Source organism: Pseudopipra pipra, chromosome 2, assembly GCF_036250125.1.
Source record: "Pseudopipra pipra isolate bDixPip1 chromosome 2, bDixPip1.hap1, whole genome shotgun sequence".
In the NCBI taxonomy this organism is placed as follows: Eukaryota; Metazoa; Chordata; class Aves; order Passeriformes; family Pipridae; genus Pseudopipra; species Pseudopipra pipra.
The window spans coordinates 87,700,054-87,721,780 of record NC_087550.1 but is presented as its reverse complement, the minus strand read 5'-3'; the positions used below and the strand labels follow the sequence as shown (position 1 = coordinate 87,721,780).

Here is a 21,727-nt window from a genome sequence, read left to right as displayed (position 1 = left end):
TCTGTGTCTCTTGGCAGTCATAAGGTTAGATCTGCATTGGTTTTGCAGATTTTAGCTCAGGTTTTACAAATCTCCACATCTTTGGAAAATATACTAGAGCCTTAAATGTCCATTAATCAGGTATTTGAGCATTTGCAGTGGGTGGAGCTAGAAAATCTTTATAGTTCATAACAATTCTGCACAAAGTAATTAAGAGATATACAGGAACCACAATCTCTCTCAAAACTTCTTCTACTAGTGAGGCAATGTGCTGGATTTTGACAGACCCTTCTAAAATACCTTATTTTAGCCTGTGCAAGTTGCCTTGGATTCTTTCCCTGTGCTGTCTGAACCTATATTTAGTTTCGCTAGGAAACAGTGAAAGAGACCTTCAGAAGAAGAAGACCTTCAGAAACCTACCCTTGCTGAGGACCTAGTTCAGACTTCCCTTTAACTGCAGATTCCCAGCTGCCAGTGGACCATCCACCAAGTTACCCCAAGGTAAGTTAAAGGAGACATCTTCACAGTGTGTTTTGCTCACAGTGATGATGTCCAAAGTGTGAAGTCTAGTTATCAGAATTTCCCAGAAAATTTTTCTTTTAATTGTAGAAGAGAGGTACCATGAAGTAGGCAAGTGGAAAATGAGCTGGCAATCAAAATCCTTAATTCTTAATGTGATTTCCTTTTGCTTGGACGATCTCTTCAGTACTAACTGTATCTGACTGCTCTTTACCCAGGCACTGGACCTCAGCTACCATCAGCAATATTGGCACAATATGAACTTCACAGTTACCAGGTTCATGTTTATGTAATAGTACAAATGCATTTAAAAGCCTCTGCCTTCAGAAGGAGATGAATAAATGTAAATGTTCATCACCTCTGAGCTTATGGCAGAGGCATTTGCAGCTCAACAGAATCTCCACAGAGAATAAAATGACAGTGATGTGAGGGTGAGGGTAAAGAAACATGGACTTGATGATCTTAAAGGTCTTTTTCCACCTGACCGATTCTATGAGTTTGGAGATCAAGCTCTGTTCCTAATTCCCCAAAGGACTTCTTGGATAGATTACTTGCTCTCTCTCCCACCTCTTGTTAAAGTGGAACAAAAATTTACCTATTAGTAAAGAATGGTACCATCACACCTGATGTCTAACTGAGACACAGCTGTGTGTGGAAAAGCAGCAGCATAACATATAGCAGAAGATTATTTCATAATGTAGGCACAGAAAAGACTGAATACAGATTACCTAAATGCAGCATTTTTTGACTACTAAGAATTTGTATCTACAATCATATTTTAATGAAATTTTCAATGTCCCTTTCCTTGTTGAGTATTAGCACTACAACAGGTGCTGCATAAGTCACACATTAATACACAAACTCTACATCTCGCAGTTTTGTGTGTAAAATAAGTTTACAACAGTACAAACCAGAAGCTGTATTTTGCAAACTAGCTCAGCCACTGAACCATTCATTTGGTTCAGCTTACATATGTAAAACTGTGATGAAATCTGAATTTGCATGAGTATGAAATCTCTGTGAGATTGGAAAACATTCTGTATTGTCATGCACACACCATTTTACCTACTCATAGGGAGAGGATAGGAAAACTTCCCTTCCCTTCCCTTGCCTTCCCTTGCCTTGCCTTGTCTTGCCTTGCCTTTCCTTCCCTTCCCTTCCCAAGCCTTCCCAAACCTTCCATGAGCCTGGTCTCCTGCCCAGCCAGGGGACCAGGTGAAGGTCTCAAGTCTGCCCTGTGCTGTGCCATGATTTCAAGCCCAGCTCCTCAGCACACCAGGTTTAAGAAGGTGGTTGAAGGGCAGTTGGCTTTTCGTTATGTGCTGTAGGGATGGCATGTGTCCTTATGCAGCAGACAGCCTGGGGTATAGACCAGTTGCAGGGGCAGGGAGCAACCATGGCCAGTCCTTCTGTGATACACACTGGGTGTATTTGTGTCCCTCTGTGTTTATCGCTGATATGGGAGTGTGGGAAAGGCCCAGCAGAAACACAGCTTCACTGAGCGAGGTGCTCAGCAACAAAGATTTGGTCATGAAAGGCTTAGAGTTGAAAAAAGCAAAACTGAGGTGAAATGGAGGTAGAAACACTGGGAGGCATTTGCTCTCTTAAAAAACAAGGTTAAGTGGCAGGCTGGGAATAAATCCTGTCTCTGAGAGAGGACTCAATTTTCAGTTGGGAGATATAGACAATTTTCAGATGGCCATTTTTCAACCAAACAGCTGTTTAGATTTTTGCTGCCACTGCCAAGCACCTCTGCCTTTTTTGCATCTTTCCCAGTGCCTGAGAAAGCCAGAACACAAGCACAGTGAAATGCGAGGACAACAGTGTTGTGCTTCTGAAGGAATCAGGAAAAGTGCCTGGATAAAACAAGCTCCAAATCTGATGAATGGCAACAACCACACAGCCCTGTAGAAGTGGACTGCCCAGGTGTGCCAGAAACAGCCACTGCAGCATATGTGAAATTACAGCAGGCCTGGAGCATCTTTTGCCACTTTGTCTTTTCTCTGATATTTGGGTAATACGTTAGCAAAAATTTCCCAACATGAAATTTTCCATCTACTGAAATATGATTATGTATTTCTCTTTTGTGTTTTGTGGGTTTTTTTTGTTTGTTTGTTTGTTTTAAATTTCCTGCTGGTAGAGAATTGCCATCTCCTTGGTCTTTTTTTTTTTTTTTTTTTTTTTTTTTAATTCCAGCAAGCAAAGCTGGAACACTAAAGATTTAACCTTCCCATATTTTTAAAACACTTCACCCCCCAAGTCTCCTCCATTATGGGTTGTTATAGTGTTTGCACCTTAACACTTGCATTTAAACACAACTTTGGAAGTTTGGGAGTGCTTAGTCTTCTCTCATTTCAGACTGATGCTCCAGTTGAACAGCAGTGGCTGTTCAGGATGGATGAATAACTCGGTAGGAAGAAAGAATTCATAAATTTGCCTGCATTAAATATTGTTCAGGCCTAAAAGGAGGCTGCCACCCTCACTAGAAGTAAGCAACATTTTAGTGTGCCAGCCAAATAGCCCCAACTCCTTTCCACTGGCAGCTGCAGCGTTTTCCTTCACTGTGCACTTTGTCCATGCATCAAGCAGTGGAATATGCCAAGAGGCATTTGATTATTGCTGTAGGAGGTCAGATGGGGGCAATGTTGATTTTTTTTCTATCTTGAACTTTGCCTTGTTTCTCAAGAAACTAACTTAAGGGGAAAATGTCAGAGAAACAATCACATTACACTTACTCTATTGTTTGGGGAAATTAATAGTTAATTGGATACTGTCAAGCTGCAGTCAGTAAACCCTCCTATTGCAAACATTCAATCAGTGAAAGGACAAAAAGTATGAAGGCTCAGATAGTTCTCGTGAAATAACTGTCATTATACTCATCTTGTAACCCAGTCTTTTCTTCAGCAGACTAAGCTCTCCCAACAAAAGAACTTTTATGTGAAAATTTCTCTGCCAGGATTTTTTTCCAGTACAGAAATGCAAAAATTCATATCCCTAAGCAACACTAATCTATTAGATGCAAACAATAGTGCCTTTAATATTTTTAGCTTGTTGGGATTTCTACAGAAAATTCTGCTATAGATGTGTCTGTGTGCATGAGGATGTGCATGCTCTAAGTTTTGTTTGAACGTTATTGTGCTGAATATGTTTTTCAATAAAAAATCCACTCCATTCCACTTCTTTGTAAAAGGGAGGATTGAAGCACACATTTGCATAATGAATTCTCATCACTCAATGAAAAAAAAAAATCACAGAACAGCCTGAGTATCAAGACCTTGCAAACTTTTCCTGAGCTTCTTTTTTGCACTCTGCCTGAGTTGCCACCAGCCCCTCTTTGTGATCTTTGAGAAAGACAACAAAATCACTGAGGGGCTACTGTGCAGGCACCCGAATGTGTAAAGATACTGTAATGTGTTGAAGCATTGGTAAGAAAAAATGAAAGCATATGGAGACTTGTTAAATGTCACTCTTCAGACAGAATAACTAGTAAGATTTTTCCACAGTTTCTAAAGTTCTAGTGGGGAACTATCCCACTATATCTAGCATAAGAGCCTTAATGGAGAGTAAATATCCACGGTTTCCCAGAGAAGCTGTGGATGCCCCATCTGTGCAGGTGTTCAAGGCAGGCTGGATGGAACTCTGAGCAATCTGGTCTAGTGAAAGGTGTCCCTGTCCATGGCAGGGGGATTGGAACTAAATCGTCTCTAAGGTTCCTCCCAACCCAAACCATTCTATGATTCCATAATTCTATGGAGAGTGAAAATGTGTACTATGGGCTTTATCTGAATTAGGTGGAAGACCAGAAGAAAAGGGGAAACAATTAAATCTGTCAGAAGGATTGAACACTGCCAACCAGTTAGCACTACGTGACAAGAGCACAGCTCCTGTGAGGTAGATTGGATCCTACCCTGTGCTGAGGGTGCCGTTTGATTTTAATGGGAGTTTTCAGACCCTAAAAGATGCATGGAATTCCAGGAACACATGAAAGGAACCACTGCAGATAGGGGATTACTTACAGAACAGAAATATCACAACCCTAAATAATCAACCCATAGAGCGAAGCTGCCCCGACTTTCTCCCTGGTTGCACTTAAGGAACCTCTGGAGGAAACCGAGTTCACTCTCACACCTCCAAAGCTGTACCTGTGTAACCACTTCGTGGGCGGCCCATAAACCACTGCCACGAGAACACCCTCCCCAGAACGGGACAAAGCACAGAGGATTCATTTACTGGTGTGAAGCAACAAGCTGCTCTTTATTTCAAACAGCTCTAGGAGGTGTTTATTAGCACGGTGTGAACTCAAAGGTGAAATTCACGACTATGACTTCTTGTCACTAGTGAGCAAGCGGGTCATACGGGGCACCGAGACACGTCATTCGTGTGGCACTGACGGGCAGAGGGAGAAACCCTCACACAGCAGGCCAGGGGTCGGCCCTCAGGAGAGACAAGTTCAGGATGCACCTCCTGCAGCTGACCACAGGGAACGAGCGCCCAAGTGCTGTCGCCGCCAAGCCTTTCCTGGGGCTCTCCCGAAACCATACACCCCCAAAAAGCACAACCTAAAAAGGGGACACGCTGCGGAAAGCGCCGCGCCGTGAACACGCCCCCACCCGGCTCCCGCCGCAGCTGCTGAAGAGGGCTTGCGAGACAGTGCCATTTATAGCCGCGGCCGAGGAGAGCGACAGGCCGCCCAGCCAATGAGCGGCGCCATCCGCGGCGGCGCCCATTGGCTGCCCGCGGTGCCGGCGGGTGGGCGGTGCCGGCTCCGCGCGCTCCATGGCGCCCGGGGCGGGGGGCGGTCGCCGGGTCCGGGCGCGCCGCTGACGCGGGGGGCGGGCGGGGAAGGGAGCGAGAGCCCCGGCAGAATCTGCACAGCCCCCGCGACCCGCGGGTCCCCCGCGCCGGAGCGCCGCGCACAGGTGAGCTCGGCAGCGGCGGTCAGCGCGTCCCGCTCCGCCTGCGCGCCCTGCGCCCCCGCGGACCGCCGGCTCGGCTCCGCAGGGTCCAGGGACGGGCGTCTCTCCGCATCCTCCGGAGCGGGAGTGCGGCGGAGGCGCTTCCCCTCGCCGCGGGTCTCTGCGGTGTCGCAGGCGGGAGGCTGGGGGCCGTCCTGGTCCGCCATCTGCCCGCCCGCACCCCTCTGCACTCCCGTGCACCTGCGTGGCGGTGCGGGCAGCGCCGGCCGCTCCTCCCCGGGACTTGCTGCCGCCTCCTGCCTTCGCCCTCTGCCCGGGGGTGCCCGCGGGGGTCTGGGGCAGAGCGGCGTTGCGCCCCCTTCCTCTCCGGCTGGGGCGCCCGGGGAAGACCCCTCTTTCAGCCCTTTCTCCTGCTCCTCCCCTCTCGCCGGGATCCCGAGGGCGTTCGGCGGAGTTTGCAGTTTCCTGCGCCTCTTCCTTCCCTCCGCAGCCCCGCCGCGATGCCCCGGGCGCCGCGCAGCTCCCCAGACCGGCGCTCTCCGTCCCTCCCTCCCCTTCGTCCCCGTCTCTCTCGCCCTCTGCCGCCCGGCAGAGCTGCCGGCGCCCGATGCCCATTTCCCCCCGCTCATTTTTCGCTTCCCGGACGAGATGGACACGACCGGGGCGGTAAGACACCGAGGGAGGTCCCGACTAACTCGGGACGGTCTCCACGGAGGCAGCCGATTCCCCCCCTTTCCCGGGTTTAGGGGCTGCGGGATGGCGGGTGGCGGCTCCAGGCTGCGCGCCGTGGGGTGTGCTGGAGCTTGTCGGTGGAAATAAGGTGGAAAAGCCCCCATTTAGCAAATCTCCGCCACCTTTTCCTTCTTGCTGTCTTTTACTCGCGTGCCGCTCTCCTCTGCCTTCAAGAACAACCCTTTCAATGCAACGCTGCTGCCGTGGTAGGTGCTTTCGCGCCCTCCCGGCAGGATGGGGTCTGGCTCATCCTCTCGGAAGTCTGGCACTGTTCATGCTATGATCCCGCACCATCCAGCCCTTCCGCAGCTGTGTGAAGAGCCTTTGCAGGCTCATTGAAGTGCATCAGTTTTTACGGTTTGCGGTTGGGAATACGCTTTGTATGTATTTTGGGAGTGTCTGGATACGTACAGAAACTTGTTCTTTTATTTAAGACGTGATTCAGTAGGGTGCTGCTCAGCATCCAAGAGGTGCCGGAACCTTCAGCACCCGTGGCCTTCAGCATCCAACCGGGTCATTCCCTTCGTTCTGCAGTGGGAAAGGTTCAGATTATAACGATGCTGGCAAATTTCATAGGCTTCATCTGTCTGGTTAAGCCCTATCATACTGTCATCTCAGACTGGATGACCCCTCAGTTACATTTGTTTAGATTGTGTTGTAAATTATTAAAGAAACCTAAAGTGACCAGCTGGGAGTTAAATTATTTATGTGCATCTACACATGTGTTTCTGCTGGTTTAACTATATGCATTTTTAAAAGCTGGGACGGGTCTGGTTCATGCATGGCCTTGATGTATGCAGTTTGATATAGTGAAATGCTTGAATAACCATCTAAGTACTGCTGAGCTGCTGGTGCCTGTGCTAAGAGGAGTGGTTGCAGCATCCAAAGAGAAGGATGAAAGCAGAACCAGCCAACTCAAACCCATGATAATTATTGATTTGACACGATTTTGTGCACGTTGACTGACAGTTGAATCACGTTGCTACTGTTCTTTTTACTTTTTGGTTTTCTGATTTTTTCTGACTGTATTTTTTGTGGATTCCAGTAGCACAGTGAGAGGCCCTGATCGCAACATCTCGATTTTGTTGCAGCAAATGTAAAAATGATGCTCACATTTTTGGCAAGGCATATGGTTCACTTTCCTTGCATTATCAGTTGATATTTCTGCTTGCCTGATTGCCCTCTCTCCTTGTGTATTGGACCAGCTGTCAGTTGCCCCCACTGGGATAATCCATCTAACTTGCAGCCTGGTCCTTTGTGCACACCTGAGCTGCTCCAGAGACATCTGACAGATGCTAATGGGAAAAGTAGATTACAGTTTAGGCATCCTTGCTTCAGAGACACTTTAGAGTTAAATTGTTGGTGCCATTGATCTTGTGGGTGTCCTAGTTGCTTATTCTCATAGTCTGGGAATCACCTGAACTTCCTAAATTCATGTAGACAGTCCTTATAAAAATCTTGGGATTTGGGATCTTTGCCTCTCCTTGCTATTAAAGTTTATCCAGACTTAACTTCTCACTGGATTACTATTGCCTACCCTTCTGGCTTTTATTATGTCCATCTCCTTTTCAAAGTGCTGGTACTGATGATATTTCCTCACATGCCGTGCTCTCTGTGTTAGCTTTCTACAGGTCTTAGTTGTCTTTATCCCTCATAGGTGTCTTAGTTGTCTTTATCTCTCATTGAGTTGAATTCAAGTTTCTGTTATCCTAAGGCCTTTCACAGCTCTTTCTGTTCCTGCTCATTATTTTATTTCTTACTGAAATTTACCATCCACTGTGTCTGCTTCCCATGTACTTGCATTTGTTCCTTTCCTCATAGGTACTATGTGCTTTCAGAGTTAATGTTTAAAGCCACAAACCTATCTGTGCATAAAGTTTCTCAAAAGAAATTATGCTAATAACATTTTGGGTGAGGTAATTGTGGTCCAAAGGTAAACACTTTCTGAAACGTGGATGTTGTGACCAAGATTTGAACACAGGAACATGTAGTTCTGTTGTTCTCTTCTGTTCTTTTTTTAACCATGCCTGTTGGTTATGTCTTGTTTTGGGAGCTCTTTGGTAAAGGTAATGTGTGCTGTAATACAAGCTTGGGAAGAGTAGTTCAGATTTGACTGGAATCTCTTGATACCGTAATAATAAAAAGTATTTTTCACTCTGTTCTAAATGCAGCAAGACAAGAAAATGACAGAGATTGCTTCCAAGGAAAATTCAGAGCAAATTATTTATTGCTGAGTAACATACTTGTATCAGGTATAGTTTATAGTGGGGAAAAATAACTGGCAGTGCCTTGAAAGAATGTTGACTGCTAATGTTTGAACTACTGTAAAAGATGATTTAATGCTTTGGAAACAAGTCTCTCCCCCTCTTTTTCTTTTTTTTTTTTTTTTTTAGTTGGTTAATTTATTGCCCTTTATTCTCTTTGTCTTGCTTAGTTAGGACAGGATGATTAGATGTTGGCTGTGTTTGACCAGTGGAGGATTTTCTAATCTCGGGATATGGAGCCTTCCTCAAGGATAAAACTGACCTGTTGGTAACTTATGTTTTGTCCTTGTGCCTGTGTGGTGGAGATAGAGGAGGGATATGGTCATATGGCTTTTTATGGGGCTTTTGGGTTGTTGCCAGTTGGTATAGATTGAGCAGTCAGTGCATATGTGACTGTAGTCTGTGCTTTAGCTGCAGCTGAGATAGGAAAAAAAATGGTTGTGGATGGATCAAATACTCTTGCACTGAGCGGAGAAAGATGAGCGATGTGGGTTTGTAAATCTGGTCTCTCATTTTGCTGTGCACGGTTCTGCTGCTGCAGTTACATGAGGCCCTCACTGATTTCAGAGGGGTTTTGTTCAAGTAAGGACTTAAGAGTGGAGCCTTGAGTTGCTGCTTCCTGAAAGCAGCTTTTGTATCGGTTCATTACCTGCTGGGTGACTTGTGACCCTGCTTCAGTTTATATTAAAATTGTAATGTTGGTGATGTGTATGTTTGTCCTTTAATGACTGAATTTATGTGAAATACAGCTCCCCCAGACACAAGCGGCCTTAGAAAAGGGACACATTCCTCTAACAAGTTCTGTTCTCTGAGCCGAGAGCGAGGTGCGCGTAAGACACAGCAATGAACGTGTAGTGTATTTCGGTTCTTGGGGGGCACTTGGAAATATTTTTTGGCATAATCTCTTAAATTTCGTTTCCTTTAAACAGGACTAGAAGAATAAAGAGAAGTTTGATTGATGAGAACTGTGAGAAAGCATGCAACAGTTTGGAATGGATTGATTTATGATACATCTGATATGTGAGAGCTACATATTGTGTCGCTATTGTCCAGCTGCTCCTGGTGGACTTCAGCTAACTTCATTGCAGCCCAACAGATAGATCCTCATCACTAATAGAACATAAACAAGTGTGATGCTGAAATGAGATGAGGCTCCGAAATGGAACTGTGGCCACCGTGTTAGTTTTCATCACTACTTTCCTCAGTTTGTCCTGGTATACTGCATGGCAAAATGGGAAAGGTAAGTAAAAAGCTCCAAAACCAAATTAACCTTCACAGGGCTGCATGGCTGTGTGCTGCTGCTGTATGATAGCAATCTGTAAATTGCTTGTTGACTAGCTCTGCTACAGAAGGTACTGCCTTGATGAGGAATAAACACCTGCTAGTAGGTCCAGGAAAATTAACTTGGAGTGATCCTGATCTAAAAAGAAAAAAAAATGTACCTGAAGAAAAACAAATGCTGGTGTTGGAGGAATTGGTTGGTCAAGACTGAATAGTTGTGGTTTAGGTTTTTTTCCTGGTTTATGGTTGTTGGAAAACCATATGTTTGTTTTTGATTCGTGGTTTATTTATTTATTTACCCATGTAACATATGGCCAATGGACCCGACTAGAGAATGTTATTTTTGGTGCTGCTTTCTGTCTTCCCTGATGATTTAGTGATGGCAGTGGCAAACTGCCAATCAACACCATTGAAAGACTTTTCTTGCTGTCTTTGAATGAAATTTAAAATACTTTCTGTCAGAGTATCATGTAAGAAATGAGCAAATTGACAAAGTAATGGGAAATGCATCTATTATAACCACATAAACAATTTTCTAAAATAATTAAGTAACTATTGTGTGTAGTAGACTTTCACCTTTTTATATATCTTTGATCTTACTGCACTCCATGTGAACTCTGAAAAATTCATTTTTCCTGAGGGTTGGGACTCTTTACTGAAAGTAGGGTAATTTGGTTTTATTCTTCAGTAAAGCAAATAAACTTGTTCAGCAATGTTTTCTGGAAGAAGAAAGGATTGTTCTTTTATTTTATAAACATCTGAACTCTTGAAAAATAGTAGACTACATTCGTCAAAGACCAAGTAATTTAAAAACTAATTTTGTCTTCAGTGATTGTTTGTTCTTATTATTCTGCTGAGAATATTATCTTCAGTTGAGCCTCAGGTCCAGGAAGAGGAAGCTGAGGCTTTCCATGAATACTGTCTGTTTTAGCATAGCCAACTTGTAGCCCTTATTTAAGTATAAAAGAAACAGATGAGTTCTGTGTCATATTGAATATTTTTTTCCCATTGGGCATTTGTGGGAGAAGCAGATGCCTTGTGGTGTGATTCTGCTGTAGCAGTTGGTTGGTAGGCTACCCTTCTGAATGCAAGCAGCAGGAAAAAATGTCAGCTTCTCAAGGTTGTGGTAATATATAGATCTTTTAATTGGACAGCAGAAGTGTAGATGTGCCAAAGACAGACAAGAAAAGGGTATCTGAATAGCACTGTAAGTAGTATGTTCTTCATTTTGACTAATAGCAAATTCAGTAGTTACATTTTTATTAATTTCTTGCTGAAGAACCTCATAAGAATTTTGCTTTCACTTCAGCAGAGATAGATATCTATGAAATTCTTTGTCATGGTGTTTTTTCTTTCTTACATGATACATGATTTACATGTCTTGGTCTCTTCTGTCAAAACGTAACACAAGGAAAAGTCTCTGTTAAAAGAAGTTAACAAAAATCTGCTATTTGGGGCTTTTGTTAGTCAGACTGCTCTTTTTTATACCTTTTTTCCCATCTGAATGCTCAGAATCAATACTTCCTTAGTGTTGGTATAAAATTTCTGCATTTATCTTCTTCAGATCTTGCTGTTGAGCATTAGGATGGTAATTTGTTAAATAAAAATCAGTGTAATGATATATCAGTAATGTGTTAATTAATCATAAATCATAGTTACAAAGCTAAAGTCTAAATCACCTGTGCTTAAGGTGTTGCTTCAAGAGAAGTTTATACATAGAACGTTATTTTTTAAATTTTGTGTAGGTTATCCAAAATCACAACAGATTGGAGTTAATTTAGTACCACGTTTTCATTCAACGCACCAATGGAAAAGATTCCGAAACTGATGATAAATATTTGCCAAGGTTTTTTGTCCAGCTTGATGTAATTTTATGTTTATTTAGTAAGCCTTGTGGGATGGTATTTTAATTGATAATGTTTTCATTACAAATTTTTTGAGTGGCTCAGTTTGAAGAAAACAGTGCTTGCTGTTCCCATTCACTGAAGGGCTGTTGGGCGTCGCATACTTTGATTATCATATTTTGTTATTCATTACATTTATATTGCATTTAGATTCCTGTATGTTTAAATCTTCAGATAGCAAAGTAAATCTACAGTAGGAAAGAAAATACTATTTACACTTTCTGAAAGAAAAAGCAACCCCCCTCAAATTGCTCAGTGATAACTGAAACAAATTTTGTTTTTTAAAGCAGAAGCATAGTGCTTCTTTCCAACAACCCTAATCCAGTCTTCAAGTGATTCATTTTAATTTAGAAACTAAGATCTTGGATAATTATCACCATTCATTTGTAGAATACCAATTAAGACTAGGATTATATGATATTTTTGTAGATCATATCTTCCCCTAGTAAATATAACTAGTTTTAGTCTATACAGAATAGGATTTAGACACTTCAAAGTGATACAGACTTTGGTACTGCTTTAAAGTGCAAAAATTTGTCTCTGCAGAACAATACTTTGCAAACTTCAAGGATATGCTGAAAAATTGTCAGGAGCTGACGGAAATACTCTGTCTGAAGTGCCATCGCTGGAAACAGCATGCCTTTAGCTTACCCTGTGGTCTGATTATGTAAATAACATTTCACAAGGCAGACACAATGGCCAATTATATGTTTTGCTTTTAAAGTAACTGTATTTGAAGAAGGTTGACTGAAATATCTGTGGTCCTTTGAGAGAGTCTTCAAAATTAGCCCAAGATCTTTGTCACTTTCTGGACCTCATGCAGTGTATAGTAGCACTGGAGTTGCAAGGAAGCAGTAAAAGCCCTGAATACACATGGGAAAGACCTCTTGTGAGGGATTCTTGAACAACAGTTATAAGGCCTCTTTCTACGGTTAAAAACGTGCTATGGTTAGCATAAGTTAAGTAGATGTTGGAAATCAAAATTACAAAATGCTGATTACTGTGGTGCACAGAAGGACCACTTTTAAAGGATCTGCAATCACTTCACATTCACAGTTCAGTGTAAGATGTCCTTGAATTCCTCCTAAGACTGAGCTCTTATGCAAGGAATAACTTTATGCTTAATACCATCTCTTTTAACTGAATCGTGCTTTCTGGGACTACTGACCTGCTCAGGGTCACAGGTCTTCACCATCTCCTCTGAGTTCTAGAAAAGTGTGGTGTATTTTATCCTAAAGGCACTGCTTTTAAGAAAATCTAACCATTACAGATCAGTGCTTTGTACCTATTACACCAGTCACAAAAATGACATCAAAGCTGTGTAGAGAGTGTAGTCTTGATGCTTTTTAATGTGACTGTTGGTTTGAGTACATAATGTTCCGGGAAGAGCACTATGCTCCATGATGCTCAAGAACCTCCTCTTCTTACATCAACAAACTTCCTAATCCTAATTCATTGTGGAAATTGGGAAGGAAAGTAAATAATTTCACTGAATTAGGGCAAGCACAGTAGGATTTAATTAAAGTATTTTTTCATTTAAAATATGCACGTTTTGTTCTTGGCCAAAGACGGTTGTTGGCAGTGTCTTACATGACTTTTAGAAGGCATTTGGCTACTTGAAGTGTGAGAACAAGTGTGAAATATATATTGTGAAAATCTGATGCAGTTTAGCCCTTCAGGAGTGGCTGAACTATGTCATTTTTGTAGCACTCTGAAAACAGTGGTGTATTTCATCATTCTCCTTTAAAGACGAAGAATTAGTTGGAAAAGCTTCTGGTTTTCAGTTCATCCAAGAGTGTTGCCGTAACTGTAGAATTTTCTCACTGTATGAGGATGGCTTATTTTGGTATGCTGATATAAATTCACATGTGAAGACCTCTGAGAGAACTTGTGAGATATTTAGCTCGCTTCCTAATTTGCTAAATATTCACTCATACTTAAGTAATGAAGGTTGGAGCTACTGTCTCCTTTTAAGCATGATGTCTTCTCTCTTTTGGAGAGAAAATAGCCTGGAATTTATAATAAAACTGTTTTCTTCTCTCTCCTCTGGCTGTTTTCATAAAATTAAAATTACCATGTTGTTTCTCAGCCACAATAATCATAAGCGTTCAAAAACATCTAAACTTAGCAACAAGGATAAGAAAACCTAACTGAGAGGAACCTGACAAAAAGCCTCAGCCAATGGTGGAAAATTTTGGCATAAGAACCCAAAATATTTATTCCCAGAGGAAGAAGAGTCCTGTAGAAAGAACCATAGAGGAAACAAGACAAGGAGGACAGAATCTCTCTTCCTTCCCCTTCCCCCCACCTCTTTCTCTCTCTGTTTTTCCCCCCTTGGCAGTGGTTATGCAATATTCTCTTGTAAAAAAAAAAAAAAAAAGGTGAGAAATCTGAGAGATGCATGTTAGTATTTTGCAACCATAACCCACCTTAGTTTATACTTTGATCCCAAGAGAAGCTGTTATTCAAGTGAATGCTGCTACAGCCTTCTGGCTGCATGTTCTGATTTTCAGAGTTATGTGCTGATTTCCCACTGATGTGAGTTAAGACAAACCAATCAAAAAAGTTCGATGGACTACAAACTGGGAAGGGTGAAGGCAGGGGAAGGGGAGGGATGGGCTGGTATGCTAAAGTAGAAAGTGTTATAACAATTTATTGCAGTTTGGAGAAGAGAGGTCTCTTTCATTTCTGTTAAATAGAGGGGAAATGTTGGGGTTTTTTTGGAAAGTCTGTTGCAGATCTTACAGGAGCTGAAATTAAAGGAAATAAAAGGTTTTTTTTCTTTTTAACACCAACACATGAATGTTACTCTGGTCTTTATCTAAAATACACTTCAAGCTTGTTTTCAACAACAGGTTGGCCTATAACTTAAAAAAAGGAATTGAATTTCATTAAACCTGGAATGTAGGTTTGGAATGGTTACTGAGAGTCCTGTGGAGGTAGTGAACACCCTGTCCCAGTTGAATCAAGCAGAAGAGGTATATATATTGCTGCTCAGGTGGGCAGTGTTTAGGTCTGAAGTATCTTTTTGTCTTATGCCTGTTGCACCAGAACTCGTCTGGCACCAGTGATTTTTGGAGAGCTGCAGTGAAAAGGATTGCTGCCAAAGGGGCTTTTGCAGCAATGCCTTCTTCCTTGATTTTTTTTTTTTTAGTAACCTGCTATCCAGGTTAGCCAAATAGTTTATGGGATTATAAAACTTAGTTGCTCTCAGAGCATTTAACGTCATCTGGCTCAGCCAGCATCTTGAGGTGCTGCTCTGATTACGGCCCAGTTGTTAGAGTTGGAGAAAGGCTGTACTTTTGCTCAGTGTGACTTCTCCTAATACTTCTTTATACTGAATCTTCTATGCTTGCATGACTCCCCTAAAATCCTGGTTGCTACTCACATCCACAGACTATCATGTGATTAATTTAGCCAAGCCAGGAAAGACAGTTGCATCTGACAGAGCTGCTCATATCCTACTGTAAGAGATGTATTTTACAAATGTACAATGGCTTGTAAGCCAGTAACTGTGTTCCTAGAGTAGTTAAAATAGATATATGGTCATATTTTAATAGTGAGCAAGAGGGGCTTTGCAGTAATCTGTTGTATTTTTGGTGGTGGTTGATATTTTCCTTAGTGAATCTGGGTGGTGAGAGGGAGATAATTCTTATTGGATTTCAAACAGCACCATGATGAGAGGAGCAGCAAAGGTAGACAAAGAGGTTCAAGTTTAAAATAAATTAGGCAAATTGGAGACCTAGTCAGGAAGGGGGGGGTGAATAGAGAGTTGAGGGTAGGGGAAAGTGCTGCAGTCAAAACATGGGGCACAGTAAAGAAGAAAATCAAATGTATACATAAAGAGTGGGGAAGAAATTTGATGTTAGCATGATAGTTAGGAATGAAAGTTTACTGTAAATCCCATGCTAAGTGTACTTATCATGTTATTGCAGAAAACAGAAGAAATTGTACAAAAAAGGGCTGTAAGGAAATAAGTATAAAGTCTACTGCTCCAGCAAGGCACAGGAAGTCTTCTTTCTGCTCTGCTTTGTACTGTGTCTGCTTCTGTATGGTGCACTGCAAAGAAAATAGATTCATTAGATGGGATTCAAAGAAGCAACAAGTGATCAAAGATTCAGAAAGCCTACCCTGTAAGGGAAGGATAGGTGCCCTGACATTCCTTAGCTTAAAAGAAAGGTGTGAGAAGAGAGAGAGAGATAGAATTCTGAAATACTCTAAAAGTTCTTGCCAAGAATGTCTTGCCAAAGGAAATAAAAAAGGACATCATCTATTGTTTGTGGCCATAGTGAATAACAGGATATAAGGGACTGAAATTGAAAGGGAGAACAAGGTTGGGTAGTGGAAACAGTTTTTGTAATGGCGAGTATAGTTACATACTGGAGTAGATTATTGGCGAGGTGTCAGTGGTGAAGAATTTCCATGTAGGCATTTTCAAAAATAAGTTAAACTGGCAATGACAAGTAAAAGACACTGATACCATAATTGGTACCAAAGACTGGGGCTAGCACAAAAAGTGTGAGTTACACTGGTCTTTAAAATCAATATGACGCTTCCAAAATAAGTCTTAGCTAGGAAAGACCTACGGCTGGCAAAAATACTCTAACTTGGAACTAGTGATCATGCTGAAATTAGTTTTGAGTGGGGGGCTGGACTACATGACCCCCAGAAGTTCCTTATAACCTAAATTAATGAGGTTATTCTTGACCTTTGCCGGGCTTATCTCTTCTAGTGCCAAAAGCAACATGACAGTGTATTTCATTGCTTAATAATATTGATGTTTGCATGAGATATGTGAGAGTTGCCTGCTATTATAATAAAACTTGATCCCTTAAAATACATAAAATGCATGCTTGTATTTTAGCAGAATCCTTTATCTGTTTATTGTTAATCTCTTATTGTTATTAACAGTAAACAGCCAATTCTATAACTAGGAACCATGAACATACCATGTCAGAAAAATCCCAAAAAGATTTTTATTTTCTAGTATGATTTTGTATTTTTTTCTTTTATTTTTCTTCACTCACACTGTTTGGAGTAGTATCTTATTCAGTAACCTTATTCCTGCTGTGTAATTATGACTTTATTTGCTGCCTGAATAACAAAAAAGCCTTTTTTATTATTGATACAATTTTTAGGATTAGAGTCCTGTAAGTTGCTTCTTTTTAAGATGAGACACTGGTAAGTCTATAATTTAGTTTTGTTTATAATGCACTAAGTTTTGTGTGCCTGAACATGGCAGAAAGTGAAAAGAAAGCAGTTTCCTTGCTCACAGTGCAAGACTTTATTCCAGCTAGTCTGTACCTAAAAAGCAATTACTCTACAGTATTGTAGAGCTGTGCTTTCAGCTGCTTTTCTGGTTGTCTCCTCAGCTTCCATGCAGCTTTCTGTCTATTCCTGCGGATGCTTCCCGCAGATGTGCCACCCATCTATCTGACTGTAAACAACAGAAACCCTCTTCCTGCTTGTGACAGTATATAATTTTTCTGTGTAATGCTCAAAAAGAATTTAAAAGTTTCCTATGCTTATGAAGCACAAATATTGCTGTTGTAGCCTGCAGATACATCATGGTCTTGCATGTCAATGCCATGAACATTTTAAGTTTCCTCAGACAGTTCGGAGATGGGCTGAACTAAATCTTTTTTCCATTACAAATTACTAGTGAAGTACTTGTACCAATAAACAGCCCTCATACTCAGTTGCACAGCCCCTAGACAAACTGTAGAGGTACCATTAGAGAGAGTTTGAATAAAACAAATGTGATGGGATTACATTTGACTTACAAGGTTGTTGTTAATTTGCAGCAATATGTGAGCATGATGAAGCTTTGATCCTGAGTTTCTTGCAAGGAGGACAAGTTAGAAAGAATATGTTCTCAGAAACAGAGCTTGTTCAAGACAGTTGTCAAGGCACAACAAGGCACAAAGAAACAAGAAGCATCAGCAACCTCAACCCACTAATGTGTGGAAATAATAACCAGACTTCAACAATGGCTTGAATTTTGTGCCCAAGCTAATAAAAATTTCTAAAAGTTTCAGCACTTAAAATAGTGTTGTTAAATGGTGAGGCTGTAGCACTCTTCTTACCAGTTATCTTTTGCTAGATGAATTTTCTTCTAATGTATGAAAATGTTAAACGTTTGGCTGTGAATCAGCCATTACTAATCTCTATTTAGTTTAGGAAACTGGCTTTCCTTGCTGTAGTTTGTGGCTTGTATGTGTACATTTGTTTCTGAGAGGAAGGATAGGAATAGTTTGAAGTAAGAGCATCTTAATTTGTATGCACAGAAACTCACTGACTTATTGACAATTCTGTAGTAGAAACAAATCATGTTAAAGTGTTTGGAAGCTTTCAGGTTGTCAGAACTGGTTGCTTTCCCTGTGTGCTACTGTATTCTACTTTCCTGTGTACTTTGTTTCCTTGGCCACATTGGACTGTAACTTACTTATACAGAGAATATCCAGCGTCTTAACCCTCAAAATCTGAGCCCCGAACGTTCAAGAGTATGTGAGCATATTAATGTGGTATTTTTGAAGAAGGTTTGGGATACACACACCTGTTTTTTTTCCGGACATGACTTCTTTTTCTTTGTGGAAATCTTGCCTGGGCAGAAATCCTTCAGATGCAGAGTCTGCAGCCCCGGATGGGTGGATGCTGCTACACAGGCATCCTGTTGTTGACCAAATTACTGCATTACCAGAAATTCCAATTGTGTACACACAGATTGTTTAAGTGTGCACAGTAAATGACACCTTAGGGAAATTTTCTGTAGGTGTGTATTTGTGATAAGTAGTTGCTGAGAGATTGTACAGTAGTCTATGTGCTTTTGGGATGTCTGAGAGGGGTCAGTCACTCAGTTACTGCACAATTGGTTGGCATATTTGCTCTAAGTCACATTCTGGAGGATGTGTAGAGGTGAGTGTGGAAGTGTCAGGGTTAAATATTTTTGCTTTGCACAAAGGCTGTTTTCACTCTCTTGATCAGAGAGGCTCTAGACAGAAATAGGGGAGACCTTTCTGAAATTCACATGTAGACAATGATAAACCAGTGGCTTGGATAATGAATGTAGGATGGCTGTGGTTAAATTCTTTCAAAGTTGAAAGGTCACTGCAGCTTCTTTTGCATTAAAACATGTGACTGTATACTCTCTTTCCTTCTGTTACTCCTTCGTAATACTTTTTTAGTCTGTCCTTCTGGTTTTGTTCAAATGTACCGTGGAATACAAATTAACCTTTATTAACACTTGCAATTTGTGGAGTACAAATTAACATTGTATTCCTCTGAGTTTGGAGGAAACAGACTGTTAGGACGAGAGCCTCTGCTTGGTCCCACGAAGGTGTACCCTTCCCACCCCACAGTTTTGGCTCTCACTAGGCACACAAAGATACCAGAGTGCCAGGTGAGAGAGCTGGTTTATTTAAAACTCAAGACATAACTTATATGTCTTAGTTTTGGATTGTTCATGATACTGCTGGTTTAATCCTCCTTCAGAGTGTAGAACAAACTGCTTGTGATTGTGTTTGTGGGTGTATTTTTGTACTTGGTCCTTTTTTAAATTAGTGGAGAATAGCCCTCTGGGCCTTGCAAGAATCTGTGCTTCAGCTTTTTTCTTTTATCTTTATCTGGTGTTGAGCGTGTTACTGTTTGTTCATGTTGCTGTGATTGTTAAATCTGCCATAGAAGAAAAAGGCATTCATGGCTACTTTACTGTGTTTTTACTGAAACATTATAGATGCATTTTTCAAATGGAAATTAAATGCAGGAGACTGGTATATTAAAAGGGATGTTGCCATTTGTGGTATTTAGGTGGAACTGTAGAGTTGGTGGCTGATGTAGTTGACTCTAGCCTTCATTCTCAAAACATTCATCATCATGGCTCGGCTTCACAAACGAAGATTTGGGAAGAGCTCTACCCACATTTGCTACAAAGCACACTGGTGGCTAAAAAGGCCAATATGAGATAGACAAGTCCGGTTGCAAAAGGCACAACAGAAAGACTCCTTAGGTGGTATCAGCAAGACACGATTCTTTCTGTGTTGTCTTTTCTCTTCGATGGTGATCCTGTGTGCGTTCTCAAAAGAAGCAGCAGCGTTATAGATGGTGTGTCTCCAGACCTGTGACTGGAGGCCAGAGTAGACCAGTTATGGTGATCAATATGGCCAAGTCTGAGATGTTGTTTCAGGGAGTCCTTGTATCTTCGGGGCTCCTCTCTTGCAGCACCTGGTGGCAAGTTCACCATAGAGCAAGATCTTAGGGAGGCAGTGGTCCTTCATCCTTGAGACGTGCCCTGCCCAACACAGCTGTGTTCTCATCAACATGGCCTCAATACTTGTAACTGCTGCCTGTTCTAGAACAGATGTGTTAGTTACGTAATCTGACCAGTGGATGTTTAGGATTGTGCGGAGACAGCGTTGATGGAAGCGTTCTAGGAGTCGCAGGTGGTGGCGGTAGATAATCCATGATTTGGATCCATATAAAAGAGCAGACAGCACTATGGCTCTGTAAACACTGATCTTGGTACTTTTCTTCAAGTGTTTATTTTGCCAAACTCTTTTATGGAGTTTTCTGAAGGCACTATATGCCTTTGCTAACCTATTGTCTATCTCTCCATCAATCTTACCATCCGAGGAGATGAGGCTACCTAGGTAATTAAACTGCTGGACTGATTTGAGCTCTGATTGGCCAATGGTGATATGGGGATGATGGAAGACTTCCTGAGGTGCCGGTTGATAGAGAACTTCTGTCTTCTTTAAGCTGACTTCCAGTCCAAAGAGCTCAGCAGCGTCTGCAAAGCAGGATGTTAAACGCTGCAGAGCTGCTTCTGTGTGAGCAACAAGGGGCGGCGTCATCAGCATAAAGCAGCTCTCAGACAAGATGGTTTAAGGTCTTGGTGTGGGCCTTCAGTCGCCTTAGATTGAATAGGCTTCCATCATTATGATATAGAATGTAGAATGAAGAGTAGTGTAATGGAAAAATAATTGAAAATATGTAATTAACACAGTGATTTGGGAAATTTAAATGAAAGTATTAATTTTCTTCACTGAGTATTTGTAGACACTGTTCTTGTCACCAAAATTTTTAAAATGTTACCTTCTTTTACCTTGTGACTCATTCCAATGGCCTTAGTCGAGTCTAACTAGAAGCTGATATTGTCTTGTCTAATCTCATGAAAACATGTTAGTTGCTGTTTCTGGACAGTTCTTTTCTTGTTTATGAGTTCTTTTGCCATAATTGAAATTCTGATCTGTTAGAGTTTATTATTTGTTCCAGCATTTGCATATGACAAACATGTCATATTGTCTGATTCTCCTCCCTTGACCTTTTTTAAACACTAGTCACTATAGGAGGCATTGACTGGCTTTGGTTGCAGCTGTATAGCTTACGTTGTGTTTTGTTAGCAACACAGTTGACTGGTGCAACAAGAGCTGGACAAGGGAAAAAAGTAAGGTGATTTCAGATCAATTAGTCATTTCGATTTTCTTATGTGTTGTATGTCATGAATACAAGGAATAATATGAGTAACCTTTGACTAAAATTTCATCTCCTGTATTTTAAAGTACAGCTATAACTGTATAACAGCTCTAACTATAGCTGATATGGAGGCATCAGATAAGTAGAAGATAAAAAGTGTAGAATGCAGGTTCAGTTAATCGTAGAATCACAGAACAGTTTGGGTTGGAAGGGACCTTAAAGACCATCTAGTTCCAACCCCCTGCCATGGACAGGGGACATCTTCCACTAGACCAGGTTGCTCAGGGCCCCATCCAGCATGGCCTTGAACATTTCCCAGGATGGGGCATCCACAGTTTCTCCAAGCAACCTGTTCCCAGTGCCTTGCCACCTTCACAGTAAAGAATTTCTAACTTACATCTAATCTAAACCCACCTTTTCTCAGTTTGAAGACATTCCCCCTTACCCTGTCTCTATGTGCACTTGTAGGAACTCCCTCCTCAGCTCTCTTCTCAGCCCCCTTTAGGTACTAGAATGTGCTATAAGGTCTCCCTTCCAGACTGAACAATCCCAACTCTCTCAGTTTGTCCTCATAGGAGAGGTCTCCAGCCCTGTGATCATCTTTATGGCCTCCTCTGGACTTGCTCCAACAGGTCCATGTACTCCTTATACTGTGGCCCCA

General features: G+C 41.6%; 1 protein-coding gene across 2 annotated transcripts in view; it reads left to right on the top strand.

Moving 5' to 3' along the window:
• Positions 1–5,296: 5,296 nt before the first annotated feature.
• Positions 5,297–21,727, top strand: part of MGAT4A (alpha-1,3-mannosyl-glycoprotein 4-beta-N-acetylglucosaminyltransferase A) — a 79,042-nt gene continuing 62,611 nt past the window's right edge. The window contains exons 1-2 of one of the 2 annotated variants that reach the window (XM_064646263.1): positions 5,297–5,417; positions 9,340–9,650. In XM_064646263.1, the coding sequence (XP_064502333.1) occupies positions 9,557–9,650 (94 nt within the window). In that variant the 5' untranslated portion in view covers positions 5,297–5,417; positions 9,340–9,556. Of the gene's footprint in view, positions 5,418–5,941; positions 6,081–9,339; positions 9,651–21,727 lie in introns of those variants that run through there. The other variant, XM_064646264.1, reaches the window with a different exon arrangement.